Source organism: Aspergillus welwitschiae (genome assembly GCF_003344945.1).
Source record: "Aspergillus welwitschiae strain CBS 139.54b unplaced genomic scaffold BDQ94scaffold_16, whole genome shotgun sequence".
Classification (NCBI taxonomy): Eukaryota; Fungi; Ascomycota; class Eurotiomycetes; order Eurotiales; family Aspergillaceae; genus Aspergillus; species Aspergillus welwitschiae.
In genome coordinates, this window is record NW_020798710.1 from 743,250 (window position 1) to 757,528 (window position 14,279).

The 14,279-nt window shown below is 52.0% G+C and overlaps 8 protein-coding genes across 8 annotated transcripts; 3 read left to right on the forward strand and 5 right to left on the reverse strand.

Moving 5' to 3' along the window:
• Positions 1-131: 131 nt before the first annotated feature.
• Positions 132-414, reverse strand: BDQ94DRAFT_144087 (uncharacterized protein). The gene has a single exon (XM_026766386.1). The coding sequence runs from the start codon at positions 355-357 to the stop codon at positions 166-168; it is 192 nt and encodes a 63-aa protein (XP_026626427.1). The 5' UTR covers positions 358-414; the 3' UTR covers positions 132-165.
• Positions 410-2,737, reverse strand: BDQ94DRAFT_144088 (GNS1/SUR4 family-domain-containing protein). The gene is made up of 2 exons (XM_026766387.1): positions 1,887-2,737; positions 410-1,821 (listed from the first exon to the last, which is right to left on the reverse strand). Exons 1-2 carry the CDS (start codon positions 2,676-2,678, stop codon positions 982-984), a joined length of 1,632 nt encoding a protein of 543 aa, XP_026626428.1. The 5' UTR covers positions 2,679-2,737; the 3' UTR covers positions 410-981.
• Positions 2,738-2,772: 35 nt separating this feature from the next.
• Positions 2,773-4,159, forward strand: BDQ94DRAFT_159629 (uncharacterized protein; the record flags this gene model as incomplete). The annotated part of the gene is made up of 8 exons (XM_026769096.1): positions 2,773-2,835; positions 2,869-3,030; positions 3,093-3,211; positions 3,286-3,287; positions 3,366-3,496; positions 3,665-3,786; positions 3,925-3,941; positions 3,996-4,159. 8 exons carry the CDS (start codon positions 2,773-2,775, stop codon positions 4,157-4,159), a joined length of 780 nt encoding a protein of 259 aa, XP_026626429.1.
• Positions 4,160-4,647: 488 nt separating this feature from the next.
• Positions 4,648-5,607, reverse strand: BDQ94DRAFT_170555 (uncharacterized protein; the record flags this gene model as incomplete). The annotated part of the gene is made up of 1 exon (XM_026771508.1): positions 4,648-5,607. One exon carries the CDS (start codon positions 5,605-5,607, stop codon positions 4,648-4,650), a length of 960 nt encoding a protein of 319 aa, XP_026626430.1.
• A 1,239-nt stretch (positions 5,608-6,846) lies between these two features.
• Positions 6,847-8,656, forward strand: BDQ94DRAFT_144092 (uncharacterized protein). The gene is made up of 2 exons (XM_026766388.1): positions 6,847-7,124; positions 7,195-8,656. Exons 1-2 carry the CDS (start codon positions 7,023-7,025, stop codon positions 8,323-8,325), a joined length of 1,233 nt encoding a protein of 410 aa, XP_026626431.1. The 5' UTR covers positions 6,847-7,022; the 3' UTR covers positions 8,326-8,656.
• A 137-nt stretch (positions 8,657-8,793) lies between these two features.
• On the reverse strand, positions 8,794-9,906 carry BDQ94DRAFT_178881 (uncharacterized protein; the record flags this gene model as incomplete). The annotated part of the gene is made up of 1 exon (XM_026773229.1): positions 8,794-9,906. One exon carries the CDS (start codon positions 9,904-9,906, stop codon positions 8,902-8,904), a length of 1,005 nt encoding a protein of 334 aa, XP_026626432.1. The 3' UTR covers positions 8,794-8,901.
• Positions 9,907-11,024: 1,118 nt separating this feature from the next.
• On the forward strand, positions 11,025-12,459 carry BDQ94DRAFT_178884 (uncharacterized protein; the record flags this gene model as incomplete). The annotated part of the gene is made up of 3 exons (XM_026773230.1): positions 11,025-11,288; positions 11,352-11,492; positions 11,555-12,459. 3 exons carry the CDS (start codon positions 11,025-11,027, stop codon positions 12,407-12,409), a joined length of 1,260 nt encoding a protein of 419 aa, XP_026626433.1. The 3' UTR covers positions 12,410-12,459.
• Positions 12,460-12,802: 343 nt separating this feature from the next.
• On the reverse strand, positions 12,803-14,260 carry BDQ94DRAFT_170558 (uncharacterized protein; the record flags this gene model as incomplete). Its single annotated transcript, XM_026771509.1, has 1 exon — positions 12,803-14,260. The coding sequence occupies one exon, from the start codon at positions 14,258-14,260 to the stop codon at positions 12,803-12,805; it is 1,458 nt and encodes a 485-aa protein (XP_026626434.1).
• Between the last annotated feature and the right edge of the window lie 19 nt (positions 14,261-14,279).

Sequence of the window (14,279 nt, forward strand, 5' to 3'; positions counted from 1 at the left end):
CGGGTTTTTCCTCCATTCAGAGTGATTGTCGGGGAGCAATTTTCCTGTGGGGGAATCGGATGGCTCGATAAATGCCTGTCTTGACGCAGTGATGCTGTGCCGAGGTAAGCAACACCCCGTTAGCCTTCATTACAGAACCCAAGCACAGAGCGAGGAAACGTATTCTTAAAGGTTCGAAGGAGATAATTGGATGAGCTCCCGTTGAGCGAGGCCATTCTTTGATGAACAGGTTGTATTATAGGAATTCTGAGGAGACTCATGATGGGGATGGTCGTGGACACGACAGAGGATGATGATGGCAAGATCAGGATTGCAACCCAGAATTAGACAGCGCGCACATGACCACGACACCACCATCAGTTCCAACAAATCTACCACGAGAAGGTTATTAGAGACTCGAATAATATAATGAAACTGTAAATTCCAAACTGTTTCTGTCGAGTAAATTACAAAAACTTTTCCAATTCCGTCCCGACACCTTAACCAACAGCCTCCATCTCCAGCGGTGGATGAGGTTCCAAAAAAAAAGAAGTATGTACACACACGATAAATAGAAATCTATCTGAAGGTAAACGGGGAATGATTATGAACAGCAGAGGTGAAACAGAGAAGACAAATAATCCAAGAGAAGCTGTTCAAGAGAAGCAAAGTACATTAGGAAACCGTATGCAACCGGGCCCGTGGATAGGCTGCTAGTCTAACGGCGACCACTTCGGATACACTGAGCCATCAGATAGGGAACAACCCGGGCCCGGCGGGGGTAAACTGCGGGTCCTGCAAGATGCAGGATGGTCGAGGAATCCTGGGAAACCGACCGACGTATCGTACATCCCCGAACCGCCACGATGGAGGCCGATGTAGCGATTCGGGCCGAGGCGACATGCTATGCAGCCCCGGTTTGATCTTCGTGAAAATATTTTATTCCTTCTAAACTGATTTCGGGTTCCAGACAAGTCACCCATAACCAGCGCTGCCGGAGATTTATGCCGAGCGATCCAGAACCTCGTACGGGTTAGAGGCTTTGGGATCCACGACAATGGTAGAGCTCTGAAGTTCTTCCTTAGTCGCCTTCTTGGCACCCTTCTTGCTGCTGACGGTCGAGAAACCCGAGTCGGAGTCGGCATCGCTGCCCGCGACACGCGATTTCTGCTTGGCAGCAGTTGCGCGGGTGCGAATAGGAGAGTTCTCGGCAGGCTTCTGCTGGTTATTCGTTGCCCGGAGGGCCTGGATCTTGTTCACAGCCTCATCTTCGGTAGCTTCACTGGTCTCTCCGTTCACCTCAACGGCCTTGCGAATCTCGCGGCTCACGCCTCGCAGAGCATCCATTCCGGCTTTCTCAGCGGCGTGCAGCTGAGTCGGCTGCCGGGGACCGGGCTCCTTGCGGTAGAGGTACGAACGAACGAAGAACCGGGCAAAGAGGTAGGTCAAAGGCAAAAGGTACATCACGTTGAGCCAGATGGCGAAACCCTGGCCGCTGGTGTCCATGCAGGTAACCATCGGTCCGACATGAAGGACGCGCACACCAGCAGCAGCCTCCGGGACGCCCACGTTCTCGGCAATACCTTCCGCGCCCGCAGCGCGGAACCCGAGCTTCTTGAGCCATGGCACAAGTCCAGCACCGGCAGTACCCGCCGGCACAGTCGGGGTGTCAACAGGAGAGGCCGGAGCGGTCTGGCCCACAGGAAGAGTGTAGCTGAAAAACAGGTAGGAGGCAGCCATGGCAGAGCCAATGACAAACTGGGTAATCTGCATGGTGGTCAAGGATCTCTTGATCACGGTGGGGACGCGGATGCGCAGAGCAGTCACAGTGTAGTAGGTGTACTGCATTTGACGGTCAGAACATATGAGCAACAAACCAAACACAATACGGGGCGCGTTTCACATACCATCAAAGCATGAATTCCAGAATTGACCAAGGTGAAGATCCAGATAGGAGCTGCGACGTAACGGATACCCGCCCACATGCACATCATGGCACCGGCGTGATGGTACGTCTGCAGGGTCGAGCTCTTCTTACCCTTGGCCAGAATGATGACGGTGTCAAGGACCTCGTAGAACTTGGACAGGTAGAAGATCCAGCCGAGGAAGGCCAGACCCTCATTCCAGAGACGACCAAGATCGGAGGGGTCCGGAACACCTCCTGCAGCCAGGCTGAACTCGGGGTTGCGGAAGGTCCACTGGTCAACGGTAGTGTCGTACGTAGCCGCGTTACCGTAACCCCGGGGTCCATTGATCTTGCACAGCGTATCGGCAACAGCTGCGACGTAGTTGGGATCATCCCGACTGGGCCATGAGCTGCGGAACGCACGGATCATGCCCGCAAAAGTCCATGCCGAGTAAATAGCCAGGAAAACGTTGTGGAGGATGACGAAAAGCTTGAAGAGACGCGTCTGGCTGAATCCGTAAGGCTTGTAGCCCCGACTCTTGTTAAGGCGATTGACGAGGACCACCGTCACAGCGTACACACTCGCGATTGTAATCGGAACGCGCACGTCCAACAGCTGGTTGTAGAGCTTCGGCGGGATGTTGAAGGGCTGGTTCCATGTCGGCTCGGAGATCACAGGAGCGGGGACTGTTGCCGGGAGCTCGCTGGGAGGGAATTTCAAGAGGGACGAAGGAGGCAGGCCGACGCGAATGACGGCTGGGTTCGCCTCGCCGTGGACGGTGAAGTCGTACATGGTCGGGACGCGATTCGTGCGACTTGAGACGACGCGACGATAAGGTGAAAAGATACAGATGGGAAGATAGAAGGAAGGATCAGGAGGGAAGAGGATGAGAATTGACCGGCGACTCTTTAAGAATAAATGGCGTAGAGGACGAGTGGGACAAGTCTGTGTTAGTCCGAGCCGGAAAGAAGAAAATCACCAGAAAAATTTCCAGGCCAAGTCCACTCGGACGACTGGAGGGGAGCGCGCAAATCCCGCTGTGAACTGGGGATACGCAGCAATTGTAAGGCGCGACCAAAACCTTACGAGAGCATGGAGGAGAGGAGAGGAGGAGGAGGATTGGAAACGGTTGGTCGAACGAACGGTGATCGCTGGTGACAAGGAGTTAAAGCAAGGCCGCAGTGATTAATTCATAATTGAGGTCAGTCAATCTCCGGATTGCAGCTGGACCGTGGATCAATGAGAGTCGCGATGATCGCGGCGAGTGGAGCCGCGCAGCGTTTTGTTGGGAAATCGGCGACCTTCAAGCCTCGGCCCAACAAAGCGTTACTGGAGAGCTCTGGCATGCTTGTGAACAGATGCTGATGAAGATGATGGATTGGCATTGGGAATTGCATAGGGGTTGGGGCCCCTCGAAGGAAGTCATCCTCATCCTATACAAGCAGACTGCCTTTGTTGGAGTCTTGGAGATGATATAAGATCTCACATATGATGACCTGCCCGGGATCACTGGATATTTCTCCGCCTCGACAAGCCGAACCATCACCCTCCGCAATTACTCTCAACCGCATGAAACCAGTGGTACAACATCTCCCATTCAGCTACAGATAGTCCCCCATTGCCCCAATACACTTCCTTTCTTATCAATCACCATGCGCAACAACCCGCAAGGAATTGAGTCGCCTTAAAACGGCATGACATCAACCGGGCGGAAGTGACAACCATCCCATTTCATTGGGTTTTGGTTTTCTCCAACAAGTTGATTTCCGGCCTTCCAGAAGCAGTTGGGTGGATCCCGTGACTGCAACATGACTCGTGGGGCTGACTCAGCGTCTGACATCACTCAACCATCATTGACTCGACAAATGCGGCAGCTGTGCCCTCATTGGCCAGAAGTCAAGTAGATAGGTACGTAGTAGGAAGTACTGTTAGTTTGCAGAGAAACGAATCTACCAGACATCGCCCTACGTCCCACTCCAGGTTGTAATTGACTCCTCGCAGCGGAAGTTGCCTAGTGAGCCATTTGGCCCCGGACGAGGATTCTGAGCCTGACGGGTCAGAACGCACATCTCTCGTATTCTTTCTGTGATCATCATCAATGTCATGCAGTTGAGCCTAGAGCTCGTGATCAGGGAGATGGATCGACATATTGGCGTGTGCATTTGAGTAATAGCAGCTTCTGTGGTCGTAGCTTACTGTATCCCCTCAACACCGGGGATATAGGGAAAGACAGGAATTCAATGAGTACTAGCGGAGACTACATGCTTAACTGAGAGACCTTCGTACATCTCCAGTAGTCTTACTAGTAAGTTTCAGGTCTGTCACTCGCATTTTACTCCGCATCGATGTTGAATCCAGGATACATGTTATTAGTACTACTGGTAACGACACAAGCATAGAATGTCTCTGAACAGTGTCATAATAAAATAAGCGCGGCTTCCAATCAAATTATTTTTGTTTCATCTGCTGACCCATGAACGCCTGCTTCACAAGCAGTATCCCATCCCTTCATCCATCAAAATACTAGAGTCCGGATTCCAGATACCAATATGCATGTATGTACAATAGCGAGAGTGGGTATGTATGTATGCACGCACGTACGTACGTACGTATCTTAACAAAACGAGACAAGAAATAGACAGACTATGCAAAGCGAATGAGTAGCGACTTGGTATCTCCACCCTCCTAAGCAGAAGCGACAGTTGCCTGCTAAATAACGAAACAAGGGAATTACAAAAGCCATGACTAAGAACTGGGTATCTCAACGATGCATAGCCGGTCTCCGCTCATCATCCTCAAATGACGATACAGACGATACATCATCCATGTCCCTAGCGTGGGTGTACGATCGACGCGATATCTCAGATACGGCGTCGTCGAGTGGATGATCGAAGGGCGATATTGGACGGTCGAGTCTTGCTTCGGGGGAGGGCCAGGCGGCTGGCATGGTAGGTTGGGGGCTTCTCTCGTAGCTGTTGTTGTCTCTGTTGGGGACTTCTGCTGCTGCTGCTGCTGTTCCAGCTCCTGCTGCTGCGGCGGCAGTAGCGGCGGTATGGAAGTTGTGATTATTTGTAGTTGGTGGGCTAAAGTCGCGGGGCTGATTGTTGGTAGGGATAATATGCTCGGTTTCTTCTGGGACGGGCCGACCTGGGATGGGACCTGTGAAAGGGATGTCGTGGGAATTGGTGGGTGCAAACTCCCAAGTTGCGCCGTTCGCTGCTTGCTGTGGTCGTCGTTGTTGTGGAGGTGATCGTACTTGGCGGGGGACTGCACCCATGCTGACTTGGGGGTTGTCATTGTTGGTTTGTGGTATGATGGAGCGGGTGCGTTGTTGACGCCTGCGTCTTAGGATGAAGAATAGTAGGGCTGCGATGATTGCTGCGCCGACGACGGCGACGGGAACGGCGATAGCGATGGTTTTGGTGTTGTTGGAGGAACTGCTGGTGCTGCTGGTGCTTTTAACAGCGGTGGTGGAGGTACTCGAGGAGGTTGAGGATGAATGGGTCGTAGTTGCGGTGGTGGTGGTGGTGGTGGTGGTGGTGGGGGGTTGCGAGCTTGATTCGCTGGTGGTGATCGGAGTCCATTGTTGGGTAGTGGTCCTGGTGGTTTCTCCAGGATAGTACTCTGCTGTAGTGGTGCGCTCCGATCCCCATGGGTTTTGGGTGGTAAATTCTGAATCCCCGCCTGGGCCATAGTTAGAGCCTCCGCCTATGCCGGCCATATTGCCAATGCTCAAGTTCTGTTCTCGACTGATTTTAACCCGCCTACGTGATGGTGCAGAACAATGGGGGCTTTATATGTGCGTTGTGCCGAGATACAAAGGAAGGTGGGCAGTGGGTGATAATGTTTAAGGAATGTAGTGGCCCTATAGAAGGGCGATAATTTAATGAAACAAGGTGGAATATGCCGGACTCGACTATAGCATGATTAAACAATGGGACTTTTGAGAATCATAGTATGAGCATGCACCTACCACATGAAAGCCCTCAGGCTGATTCTGCAGGCTCTTGTTGAAAAGGCTTCCTATACTAATGTACGTCGGGAACACCCAGGCATGCCAGTCACAGGGCAAACAAAGAGCCTATACACGCCTATGCGTATGTGAGAAATGAGAATATACGGGGAGAAATGAAAGAAAAGCACGGATCCTGCCCAGGAAATAAAGATGGGGAAAGAATATCGCCCAAGCTAACACAAAGGAAGGCTGACATGGCGCAGCAGCTCCTAGTGAAGGACTACTGAGGGTACCAAGTATAGATCCGGACGGAGGGTCGCTCACTGCCAATCAGCAGTGAAGTTGGCGGCACAGCACGAAGCGCTGCCCACCATCCAGGACGACACGCATGCATCTCGCATCCGTTAGTCAACAGAGACGAAACAACGGACAAGCCACTCCTCCCCGAGGCTCAGTTAGTATGTAATTACGATAGGCGCCGACATTGACAGGCTTTTAGTATGGGAGGGGGGTTCCGTCTAGCGCTGTCGTGGACCGGGACCGTTTATATATCCGCCCTATGAGACATGAAAGACAAGGCGCCTAGCAGGCATCCAAACAATAATTTCCTTTGGCTGCGAGGTGGGATGGTGCTCATAGGGCCGCGAATTTAGTAGCCCTGAGAGGGAGTGACTTAGCTCCAATCATCGGCCCGCTAGTCTGATCGACGCATTAGCTCGTCGCGTTAAGAGACCGAAGACGTAGCAGCGTTGCGTGGCCCCGACATGGGGGCCAAAGGATCCTTGACCATCGCAGGCAGCCAGTTATACTGCGGCATAGGGAGACCCCGGGGGATGATGTGAGATCATCACTTACTCCGGGTGACCAGCCGGTGTGTTTATGGGATGAAAATAACTTAGTTATGCAGTCCAAGCATGTAAGAGGAGTAAGCAAGGGAAATGCATGACTTGAAGCAGTTCGTAAATCCAGCGAATGGCCATCACATGACCCCGGAAACTGGAGATGGCCGGATCCGGTTAGGCGCGGGGTGGAATGCGGACCGCTTGCTGAAAGGAGACTAGTGGCACGGCACTGCCTCGCTCTTCTTATCTCTCCGGTCCCGGTCGGATCGGCGTCATTGCAACTACCTAGTAGTTCCCTGAAACAACTCATTTGCTGGTTCAACGCCGCTGTTACAGATCATGAGTGGCTTCAAGGGGGTCATGAAAGAGGGCTGGCACCCTAAGGGTAAGGACGGAAAGAAGGAAAGTTGGAGGAATGACTTCAAAGGCATAAACCAAGTGGTTAGTGTCTTCCACCTCCCCCCCCGGCTCCTATCAGGCCACTAGCTGATGTGAAATTACCTCATTCTAGGCAGGATGGATGGGGAAGGGGAAGGACAACACTAACGATCGTGAGGAGCATGTTGCGGTGCCTCTTTCTTCGCTCAAGGACCCAGCATCTTTTGGACCACCGCCGAAGCATATCAAATATCATGGCGCTGCCGCTCTGCCGAATGAGACAACGCCGGATCGGAGAGGACTAGGTGCTCCGTTGCCACAAGGACAGATCGATCATCAAAATGCTCAATTGCAACAGCAGCAACAACAAATGCAATTACAGGAGGAGGCTGCTCAAAAGCCAGCACCCCCACCGCTGCCATATCGTGCGAATCGGACGGGTCTGGACACTTCCAACCTTCCGCCGCCCCCAGTCAGACGCATGGGTTCTCCAGCAGATCCCATACCACCCCCCAGTTCCAGACCCAAACCCAATCTTCCGCCGCGACTTCCGTCTCGCAACAATTCGACCCCATCCCCGCATCCGCCTACCCCACCCCCAGCTTATTCCCCCAATTCGCAGACACCCTCGCATGCCGAAGAATACATAAACCAAGGCGCTACTTCCCGCCTTGCCCAAGCTGGTGTGTCAGTACCTGCACTTGGAATAGGTAATAATGCCGGTCAGTGGGGAAGAGATAGCAGTCCTCCTAGTACTGCGTCTCCAGCAGTTGCAGGCGCCATCGGTCAAGCACCGGTGAACGAATTGCAAACCCGATTTTCACAATTGAGGACCTCCTCGTCGAACTCTCCTGCTCCTCCGCCGCCGCCAGCGCGAACATATACGAATGGCAGTACGGCCCAGTCTGTATCAACACCTGAGCCCAGAAGTGGTTCCTCTACAGTCAGTGATTTTCGGGAGCGGCATAATGACAAGATCCAAGCGGGAAAACAGAAGCTGAATGGGCTAAATGAGAAGTACGGGATTTCTCAAAGAGTCAACAAGTTTTTCGACGACCAGAAGACTCCAAGCACTCCAGCACCTCCGGTGCCACCTCACCCGAATGCAAATAGTTCGACATCCAGTCTTGACACGGATACGTTGAGTAAACGAAAGGCTCCACCGCCGCCTCCTCCCCCGAAGAAGGCGGGAATGCGTTCAACGCCTGTCGCCGGGTCAGCCCCGACGCCACCGCCCCTTCCCTTGAACACCAAACCCCGTTGAGCGGAGGTCTAGACTGATGTGTGTCACGAGTCCGCTTGGCTCATTGATGGGCCATGTATCATTAGTATATATATCATTGCATAGCCATGTCGCACTGTACACTGTTTCTTCACACCATAGATAACGACGGAAGGCTAGATGTCGGCTTAGCAGGCCAGCCACTATTATTCCCGCATTCAGCATGCACTTTGATCTCTACGTAGCCAGTATAGGTATGGTAGCAGAGCACAAAGTGCGGACGGAGGCTTGCAAGGTCTCACCATTGTTGAGGTCAAACGCATGATCGCGGCAGTATAGAAATTTAGCATGAATACCACAATCATCATGTCACTATTTATTGGCGATGGTTCTTCTTTCGAGCTTGAACCCTTCCCTACGGAAAGGGAACTGCTCGGGATGGCATGTGGTTGTATTAATCCGAAAGGCTGTATCCAGGGCCTGGTTGTCGCTGGATTACTGCTTGGATGAAGCCTGGCACGGACGAGATGCGCAGATAGAAGGACTTTGGGAGACGAAGAAGGCGAAATGCCCGATTATAGGAGCTCTTTTGTTGGATTTTGCCCTGATTGTGGCTGGCTACCTTCCAACGTGTTTCCCATCTATTATCGGTCCGCATTCTGAAATATGGCCTTGAAAACTTTCAGATGTGTACAAGCGACGCCAGTGGAATGGTCGACAATAATGATGAAGCTTGCAAGCTAGACAGTGGAATCCCCACTCAGGCGAGAATTCTTGGCCGTAGAGGAACGGAGCACGTATAATCCCCATGAAACGCTTGGGGTTGGATGAGTATCCATCAAAAGAATCTTCAGATCTGGGCGGCCGCAGGCGCCTGGTGGCTGATCTGCGAAGGGAAACTCGTGAACTGTAGGCTTCGCGTCTCTCAAGGACGGTTGCCGAGGTGTGTCTTTCCGTCTCATCGGGTGACCCATGAAGGGTGATTCCAGCCTGTCGGGCGGCAAAATGATCGAATAAGGTCTCTCGCCGCCGGCATTTGAGCTCTCTGGGTGAATAGCAGCCTGGCAGACTCCTCATTCGAGGTAGCAGTGCTATATGTGCAGATCCCAGTCCGAATTTGCGAATAATAACTTTCCGTGACAGGGGAAGATAGTCAGGTTTCTCGGTGAAACAGAGAAAGCAAACGCGACGACATGTCAATAGATACAGATATCCACCAAAATCACCACAACTCTCACACTCAGCTGTGCATAGTGTCTGGTACAATTCCTGGCATGAAAAGTATCGAGCTGTTTCTAGGCCAAGGCTGGCACGTATCGAAGCTGGTACCTGAGCCAGGATATGTCTAAACTGCGGGACTGAGTCCGCGACCTGCCGTGCCCTTCTATTGACGCGTCGAAAATCAATCAGGGACTGCATGTCCAGCTGGATGAGCGTCAGGTGGACGACTTCAAGGGGGAGTGTCTCAAGAGTCCCCAGCCCATAGCACGGGGGCCGGGCATTGAGATCTAACTCGGGGGTGCCATCTCGACCCTGTGAAACTTTGTCAATGCCATCCAGTGTGTGGTCTTGAATGTCTAGAAAAATGTAAGCCGACTCGCTGAGCTTTCGGATTGCGGACATGAGAGAATGGTTGCCAAATCCACCAATATTTGTAAATCCTTGGGAGGTTATGTGATGTAAATATCGTATCTGATGTTCTTAACCAGAACCCTAATCAAGGGACAGATTTCAAAGCTACAAAATCAGCTACAAAATCAATTGATAAAGGAGAAAACATCCAGGCTCTCAAGAGGTCTGTCGCCGGTCGATGACACCCGATTCACGTGATTGTATAGCAGTAAGGGGGGTATCACTTCAAGAAACTACATAGTCAGTATAGCCATGGAGGCTGGCGAATGATTCAGGAACTCAAGGTGTCAGCTGCCGATGATGACGATGGGCTCAAGAATTCGGTTTATCTATTTTTAACTGAATGACTGATGGGTGTGCCAATGCAGTCCAGATGTATGGTTCCTTCGATTTAGATCTGAAGAGCACTCGCGCCAGCGGGATCTGGAAACTCTTATGAATAAACTAGCAATTATCACAGCTACTACTCATACTATTACAGACGTACCAGTGAGCTATCTCTCTTTGAAAGAGAGAAGGCTTCAGCCTAGCTTAGCTATATATCTTTCCTCCTTCCAGGGAGTCTCGTGGCTGTAACAAGTTAACTAGGTTACTATGCTCGTCGACTGTAATTAGAGCTTTATGCGTGTACTAGGGCAAACTTCTGAATTACTAGTTACACATGAATTTGCGCACTTGAGAGAATATTTTAGCCAGGCTCTAATATTAATGGCACCTGCCCGCATTAATTACATAGTAAGCGTTGATGGGACTAAGTATGATTGAAATAAATAGTATTATGTTCGGCTTCGGTGAATTTCCAGTTAGGTTTAAACGCACCGATCGAAGGGAAATTTACAACATAGACGGTGATACAGCAATAATAAAATAGACAACTTCAGTATGGGACACAGGGCATTTGGTAGTATGATTGTCGCCATATGTATTTCTCAGAAATACTTCTTATATGTCAACGGTGATGTAGTTCAGATGCACACATTCGGAGGGTTTTTCCCGAAATGGTTAGCAGAGAGGTGCGCCATCTCCTTCATGATGCATTTATTTAATGGGTACAGTCGGTCACAACAACTCTCCTACCTCAATTATTGTCACTGATATATTCTGTCAAGATGAACTGCCCATATGACCTGATTGTCTATGGTGCTACCGGCTACGTTGGCTCGCTGGTGGTGCAGTACCTGTGGACTCATGGTCCACCAACCCTCCGATGGGCAGTTGCTGGACGCAATGAGCAGAAGCTGACGACTGTCGTCGACTCCTTGGATCGATCCAATTCCCTCCATCAGCTGCCTCATATCATGGTGGCCACCAATAGCGACAAGGACTTGAGGTACATGGCCTCCCAAACACGCCTTGTGCTCAACACAGTCGGAGTATGTTCTTTGCTGTCTAGTACCGACTTATCATCAAAGTGAAAGCTGACAGGCAGTATATAGCCTTTTTGCAAGTACGGGACACCTGTTGTGGCAGCCTGTATAGAGCATTCCACCGCGTATGTGGATAGCACAGGGGAACCCGTCTGGACGCAGCAGCTGGCAGCACAGTGGCACGACAAGGCGATCGCCAACAGAGCAATCGTACCCCCTCCCGCCCCAAGAACAATATACAAAAAGAAAAGAAGATATTCTAAGAAGAACAGATCATCCCCCACTGCGCCGTCGCAGCAAGCCCCCCGGACCTAATGACACTTCTCCTAGCACGACGAATCCGCCAACCCCTAGGCCCCGTGCTGTTCGCAATCCACCATTCCTGGACCGGCCACAGCGGAGGCGCCATTGAAAGCATCCTCGCCGGCCTAGAAACATACTCTCTCCGCCAGATGATGTCCGCCAGTTCACCACTTGCATCCTGTATTCCCGACGCTGGACCGCATCGGCCTCATCCCACCGCTCCGAAGCTCCCCGTCCAACTGAATCGCTTCCTCGGCGACCTCACCTTCAACCCCTCCGCAGTAGCGGACCAACTTGTCGTCATGCGCACTTGGTCACTCCTCCAGCGGTACGGGGACCCCGCCGAGCGATATGGTGACCGATTCAGCTACCATGGCTATACCGCCGCGTCGGGCTGGCTGCAGGCGTGGTCTTCGTTCCTCGTCATGTCTGTCGCGCTGGTCTGGATCGTGCTGCTTCCACCTCTCCGGTCGCTGCTGAGGTGGCTAGCCCCGCAGCCGGGGACAGGACCGCAGTTGAAACATGGGGAGAAGCATTTCGTAGAATGGAAGGCCACGGTTGAGGCGGCTGATAGAGGCGGAGAACCGAGTGTGTTGGGTGTCATGCGCATGGACACCGATGTGTACAGTGTTTGTGCTATACTGGTCAGTGAAGCGGGGTTGACCTTGCTGCAAATCCTGGAGGGGAAGGAAGAAGAGGAGTCGTTGGTCAAAAGATTGGGGGGTGGGATTCTTACCCCGGCTTCGTTGGGGATTCAGTACGTGCAGCGGCTGGAGAAGGCAGGACTGCAGTGGGAGGTGACTGATATCAAGGGGAAGCAGTAGCAGTGTTGGTTCCTTTACACTACCATCTCGGCATCTACTGACAATCTCACTCTCAATATGAACATCGATCTCCAACAAGCCAAAAACAAAGCCAATAATCACTTTCGAACCTTATAGACCAACTTCTTTCCCTTGGATTGATGAATGGTTTGTGGCTTGTTGTGTGGGTATGAGGCTTTCTTGACGTTTTAGTCTTAATATCCCTATATTGCAAGAGTTGTTCGGCGTCAGCACATACTCTCGGTGCGGCATCGGTAGAGTTTTACTTCATTCACTCATCTACGCAATTCAATGCAGGGAAGGTCTGGCTTACTTTCCCGTTTGGAGAGATATATTCTGTTTTCAATTGTGCTAATTACCAGACAACCAAGAGTAGTAAGTAGACTTTACTATCTAAATGTGCATACTATTCTCAATCTCCTCCTTCAGCTGTCGGAGTTCTCTCCGCAAGACCCCAACCTTCCCCCTCTGGCAGTCACTGTTTCCTGACTCCTCCCCTTTAACGACAAGCTCAATCATAGCAGGGCTGAGCAACCTCCCCCCAGTTCGAACAACACGGTCTCCCTCGAAATCATCACTTCGACAGGACTGCCCATGCACCTGAGGATAAGAGTGGGATCTCCTCTCCGCAGATTGGGATCGCTCTCGCGCCATCATCTCATGCTCCCACTCGTCGACGCCAAGGGCCCGCTCAACCTCCGTGAGGAGATAGGAGATCACCTGGATGATCATTAATATCTGCAAGGCACCGTAATTTGCAGGCCGGAATCCACCCCACTGCAACGGTGGAATAACCGGGTGCATTCGTTGGCGATAGTCCGGGCCCCCGGACCTCGACTGCACGGAGAGTGCGTGAACAAAACGCGACGTCTGCGTCAGGACGGTCAGATAAATGTCGAGAATCCGCGCGTAGCCAGCAGTGAGGAGAAGCGCGGTGGGTGAATCGCAGCTGCTTGCTGTGCGGACTAGTCGGTTTCCACGTGTTGTGCTGGTTGAAGACGCAGGGTACGGAAGATGTCCATCTACTTGTGGGGAGAAAGGTGATGACCCCTGGCTTGAGGTGCCGTTGCTGTCTGGATGTGATGGTGGCTGGCCTGTGGAGGACGAGGTCGACGTTGATGCAGACGTGGTGGGCAGTGATGCGAAATAAACACTTGTTTGCTTTGCAATGTCGATGAAGCGCTGTGTTTTCTTGAATATCTCGATCAATGGATACCCGTGAGCGAGCGTGCCGTCCAGCTGGTCACCACTGCCACAGGTGCTTAGTTTAGTGATCACGGCGGCTGGAGATGCAAACATCGGACCCCATGGCTCGGCGTGGAGGGATTGCTTGAGGTCCAATAACGACAGGTTGACGTTGGAGAGGTCTTGAGTAATGTCGCGCAGAGACTCGAGTCCTGAGGGTGCGCTTCTATCTTTGGGGATTCCGGGTTGATCGCCCGGGCTTGCTGATCCATTGACAGGCAGTTGGAAATACTCGGTCAAATTGGGAATCGAAGGAACAACGCTATCTGATACCCACCAAGGGGGGAAGAGATTCTCCCGTGAGCTATCACGCGGGCTTGGAAAGGTGAAAATATCGGACATGTTCCATTCTTCAATGGATGGAGGCCTTGATGACGGCGGTACCTCTGCTATTTCGAAAGGAGGAGGAGGAGGAGGAGGAGGAGGAGGAGGAGGAGGAGGAGGAGGAGGAGGGGGGGGAGCGACAATATTGCCAGCTCTGGAGTGAACATGCTCTCGCGCACCGTCCGGGTGACCGCTCTCTTCTGGTGTCCTGTCTAGAATATTAGACGATCGTTTGCGACGCTTCTCCCGCGTATTAAGTTCAGAGCGACCAGAACGCCTCATCAGCGTTTCCTTGGCAGTA

Coding starts and splice junctions, on each gene's coding strand:
- BDQ94DRAFT_144092 (XM_026766388.1), top strand. CDS start 7,023: ATGAGTGGCTTCAAGGGGGTCATGAAAGAGGGCTGGCACCCTAAGGGT. Junction 7,125..7,194: donor TCAAAGGCATAAACCAAGTG/GTTAGTGTCTTC, acceptor ACCTCATTCTAG/GCAGGATGGATGGGGAAGGG.
- BDQ94DRAFT_144088 (XM_026766387.1), bottom strand. CDS start 2,678: ATGTACGACTTCACCGTCCACGGCGAGGCGAACCCAGCCGTCATTCGC. Junction 1,822..1,886: donor CTGGAATTCATGCTTTGATG/GTATGTGAAACG, acceptor CGTCAAATGCAG/TACACCTACTACACTGTGAC.
- BDQ94DRAFT_144087 (XM_026766386.1), bottom strand. CDS start 357: ATGGTGGTGTCGTGGTCATGTGCGCGCTGTCTAATTCTGGGTTGCAAT.